Source organism: Prosopis cineraria, unplaced genomic scaffold (assembly GCF_029017545.1).
Source record: "Prosopis cineraria cultivar Desert tree isolate PC_DT_omini unplaced genomic scaffold, ASM2901754v1 PC3, whole genome shotgun sequence".
Lineage (NCBI taxonomy): Eukaryota > Viridiplantae > Streptophyta > Magnoliopsida > Fabales > Fabaceae > Prosopis > Prosopis cineraria.
Window position 1 is genome coordinate 516,986 of NW_026555334.1, and position 4,941 is coordinate 521,926.

The following is a 4,941-nucleotide window of genomic DNA, read 5'->3' on the forward strand; positions in this document are numbered from 1 at the left end:
TGAAATTGCTTACCCCTGCAACGCACGGGATTGTAGCTAGTTCCATTAACAACTAAATATAACAACAATACATATATGGGCGTTCTCGAATCTTGTGGCCGTTAGGCTCTAGATTCTTCTTCCATGGATAAGTCACAAGGGCTTAGGCACAAAAATAGCTTAAGCTATTATAGTTACTAATTTAGTGTTGCCGCAAGCTTATACACCCTTCATCTCTCCTATTACTTGTAAATGTGAAAGTTTTATTATTAAAAAGAAAAACAATCTACATACGGAGACTTGATATTAAAGTCTGAGGTGACAAACCTCAAGAACAGGGTCCCTGATCTTTTGGAAGGCGGTGGATAGTGGCATTGACTAAGCTGGATTCTCCATTGTCTGCACAAAATACTTGTCAATGGACTGTGATTTTGTGTTTTTCACGCCTAGCTCATATAAGTTGACCTCAATGATGCCTCAGGCTAACCAGTTCGATATCAAATATAAGAGTTCCCAAAGTGGAGCCTTCTCCATTTGCAAGACGAGTTGGATTAAAAATGGTAGTGAACAGCCTTTGCCTGTCAAAGAACTTTTATTACAGAGGAGGAATAGAAGGATTACTAAAATGATCAGTACTGTTTGAACAACAGATCAAATATTGGGGGAATGTCCATAGCGCAGTGTAAAAACTAATAAAACAACCCTAAACCTTAAAAAACCTGGTGAAAATTAATGGCAAAAGGCCATGGGATTTGGTTATATACTACTCAAAAAGTACCAAATCTCAAATTTTTTGAGCAGACAACTTATGTAAGAGTGTTTTAGTCATAAGGATTGTTTTAAATTTTTGAAAGGAAATGCATCTTAATAATTTTCAAGTATTGATGAAATCCATTAACTATAATTAAAACACTTATTGAGTGAGTAAACTTAGGCCATTCACTGAATCCAAATCCTAATTAACCAAGCTTTAATGTTTTTGTTTTAGGTCAGAGTTCAGGATAGAGTCATGTCACATTTTAAAGTTAATGTAATTTATGATTAGGCATTGGTATATAGGGCAAAATGTGCAAGGGTAACTCCTAAAGAAGAAAGGTTAACATTGAAAATTCAATTGAGCATGAGGAATGGCGCGTAACTTGCAGATGTTTTCACTAACGTGGGTAACAAAGTTGTACACATTCGAAACAAGTTTGCACATGATTGATTTCAATGCTCTTTTTTGAGGGGAGTTTTACAATAGTTCGGTGTTTAGGTTAAAGCGTGTCATAACAAAGTCAGCTAGATTTGAACTAGTTTATACTTTTAGTACTGGAGCTTTTTTCGCAAGTTATAAATTGTCACACATAGAGCTTCTCGATATAATTCAAGTAAATTAGTGATCCCATTTCCTCTTTTCTCTCATCATCATCTTTTCATACAAAATTCAACAAGGATCAACTTTTCACATTAAAAATCCCTAAAAATAATTGCAAGTACATTGCTTACACTTTTCCACTTTTGGCAGAAAGGGTTTTTAACAATACATTTGTAGTACTACAACCAAATGTTGCTCCATTTTGATTATGATAGAAATAAGTGAACACAATAAACACATCAATATAAATGGAGTACCTTCCCAGTCTCTCCTAAACGCATCAGAAGAAATTTTGGCCACCTTTGTAGTTATGAACATATCACAATTGACATTGATGTATGTTTCAATTCTGGAGTTGAAGTTTTAAACTGTTAAGAATTTATCTCTTTAGTCCACACCTTACAAACATTCCCAACGAGAACTGCTTTTCGGCTTAATAGTCAGATGGTCACATTTAGACGGGCAAATAAACAATTTGCACTCTTTCTAGGACTACATGTGTTTTAATCAAAAAAGAATGAAGTTTAAAGTCTATACAAATAATAAATTAAGCCATCATCATAAAGTTGGGCAATAAAAATTAGCTTACATTAGGCGGGATGGGCTCCTGTGACGTGTTCTGATATCCTTGGGATGGAGGGATAATGACCCGACGGATGCCACCTACTTTCATTGATCTCACTGCTGCCTCAATTACTGGAATGACCTGCATGTTGCATACAATGCCCGTATGACAATATGACAATATTATGTTTTAGAAAGACAAAAATAGGTTGTGACTGAAATCTAGCCTAGGCAAGATTGAACCTGCCCAATTTCGCAAACCATGTACGCATGTACCCAAACAATTCAGAGGTTCATGTCACCCAGCTCCTTCACCAATCAAAACAAGCCAATTTTTATTTTTCTCAAAACCCTCTTGCGCAAATTAAAACTGTTGACAGTACCACCTTCTATTGAAAATTACACTTTATTGAGAGCTGATTTTGAAAGTTAAAGCTCTCCCATACCAGATTAAATGATGTGACCAGAGTCAGAGACGAAATAAGGCACATTTATTCAATCAAACTTCATTTTCTTGGTCTCAACCTCATTGTTATGTAACCCCATGTGCTCTCATTTGACGGGTTTTAGAACGTTATAAATTGCAAGATAAGAGGGCTGATTTTTCAACTTCACATTTTTCTTGTTGAGACATGCCATATGCCTTTCTCCTTCAACCAGGTAAGAAAATTTATATTATAGCCCATCAAGTAACTTAGCATGTTCCATATTCCCATTTCTTCCCCAATATGTTGGCACATTCCTATGCTTAAAAAGCATATTTACAAAAATTCACATTCGTAATATTTTATCAGATTCTTTTAAGAGAGTGGGAAATCAGTCTACCATAGGCATTAATAATTCTTTTAGCCCATTTAATTAAGATTAGTCAGTTGCGTATAGCTGCTTGAGGATTTTAGCATCTTAAGCTATCTTTCTCAAGTGCCACATATTATAATTAGCGATTGACAAGCATCATGTTAGAAATGGCTATGTCACAAGCCAGTCTATGAATGTCTCTACTGACAAATGAGTGGCTTTTGTCATATTTATATGAAGATATCAAGAGACAACATGAGAAGACAGAGAAGGAGAAAGCTCTAGATATGTCTACCTTGGCCCTTATAGAGCTCTTGAAATCCATTACTATAAAAGGGTAGGATATAATAAAATCTCTGAAAAATATCGTTATTTCTCTCTAGTTGTGACCAAATAGCTTAAAATTTCTTCACTATTAGTGTCTCGATTTGACAATTAGTATAAGGAGGCCATCACAATCGTTGATAGAGAAGGGAGACAGTACAGAGAGGGAAAAGTCAGGCTTAAGATGTCTATCTTGGCCTCAGTTAAGCTCTTAACTTCCATTTCCGCAAAAAGGGGCAGGTTAAAAGAAATTCCCTAGATAATATCCCATGAGTCTCTTATGTAATTGTAAATATGACAGTGTTAGGTATTAAACTAGCCATTAGGTTAGTTAGGATATTATCTGTTATATTAGAGCCTATAAATACCTCTTATTTATTGTATTCCCAGGATCCTAAGTCATCAATAATAATGCACACCATTCAGTGATACACTTGTCTCCCTATTTTTCTCAATCTCTATCTCTCAAATTCCCTCATTCTTTCTGCTCTTCTCTCCTCTGTTCCTCTCTTTCCCTCTCTTCCTATCTTGAATTACAGAGGTATAACAGAGTCTCAAATTGGAACCAAATAGCAAATAGCTTCAAATTTCTTAAATATTAGTGTCTCCATTAGACAACTAGTATAAGGAGGACATTGACATTTAAGCTTACCTTCCCAGAACCAAGGGTGAAAACAAAAGGACTTGATTCTCCAGTCTCATCTTTGTGGTCATATGTTGAGTCAAAGCGCCATCCCTGTTTAGCTGCCAACCGTCCATAGTAATGAATTGCAACCTTCAAAGCAAGAGAGTTCATTTTTCACCAAATGATGAGACCCGATAAATTATTAATTATACTAAGAATGAAGAAAGATGCAAATGAAGAGGAAAAGATATCCTCCAAAAGCAAACAAATGGCATGCTAATAGCAACAAATAATTTGACCCAAGAAAAGAAGCAAATAACAGTATATGGCATTAGTATACAATACTGCACAGAACAAAAAGCAGAAACTCAGAAATCAAGAAAAAAGAAAGAAAGAAACACCCGGTCTCCCTTGGCGGGAACTTCTCCGGAACCATCAAGCAAGTCCAAAACCTTAACGCCACCAGAATTCGGGAGCTCAAAGAAGTCAGATACGGGGAATTTTGAAGAAGAGGAAGATGACAAAGACGACGCCGATGAAGGAGGAGGAAGTGAGGAGATTAAGGCATAGAAAGAGGCGGCGGAGATAAGGGAGAGAGAAAGAGCTCTTCTTGGGGTTGAAGAGAGAGGCGAAATTGCAGAGGCAAGAACATTGGGAGGCGAGGGAGAGGCAGATTGGAAGGGTAAAAGAAAGCGAGTTGAATTAGAGTGAGGATAGCATTGCATTGTCATCCCCTGGACAGTTCGGATTTCTGAATGCGAATTGCCACACAATCGATTGGGAGGGAAAACATGTTCTGGTTGATAATGGGCAGGAAGAAGTTATATTTTGGGAGAATTTCAATTTAGACAGGATCTCTGGCCACGGTGGATTTCTTTTTTTGTTTTTTGGTTTTTTAAAAGTAGTACCGCCTCCCTTATGATGGACGAGAAGCATTCCCTCACTCCAGTATTTTAAAATCCAAAATGGACTGGACGGCTCAATCGGTCCGACTTTTATTCGCTGATCAAAATAATTTAATCCAACTAATTGGACTAATTTAATATTTAAATTAGGTTGACTCAGCTAGATTTTAGAGAAATAAATTTGACTTAAAAATTAAAGTGAGTCAACTCACATCAACCTTATTCAAAACTAAAAATATTTAGTTTAAGTCTCTTAGTTTCACGATTTTTTTTTTAACATCTAATTTTTGATTTCTCTTTCATGACTCACGATTAATTTCTGACCTCTCTTTCAACCTCTGCCTCTATCTCTAGTGATTCAACTTTTGGCATCAAGATTGAAAGTTCAT

At 36.2% G+C, this 4,941-nt stretch overlaps 1 protein-coding gene across 2 annotated transcripts; it reads right to left on the bottom strand.

The window, feature by feature from the left end:
* Positions 1-251: 251 nt before the first annotated feature.
* On the bottom strand, positions 252-4,477 carry LOC129304440 (peptidyl-prolyl cis-trans isomerase FKBP17-1, chloroplastic). Of its 2 annotated transcripts, none has more exons than XM_054944096.1 (4): positions 4,049-4,477; positions 3,675-3,797; positions 1,926-2,042; positions 252-557 (listed from the first exon to the last, which is right to left on the bottom strand). In XM_054944096.1, exons 1-4 carry the CDS (start codon positions 4,376-4,378, stop codon positions 531-533), a joined length of 597 nt encoding a protein of 198 aa, XP_054800071.1. In that variant the 5' UTR covers positions 4,379-4,477; the 3' UTR covers positions 252-530. The 2 variants fall into 2 exon arrangements, with proteins under 2 accessions (XP_054800071.1, XP_054800070.1); XM_054944095.1 differs by having other exon boundaries at positions 252-568; positions 4,049-4,475.
* Between the last annotated feature and the right edge of the window lie 464 nt (positions 4,478-4,941).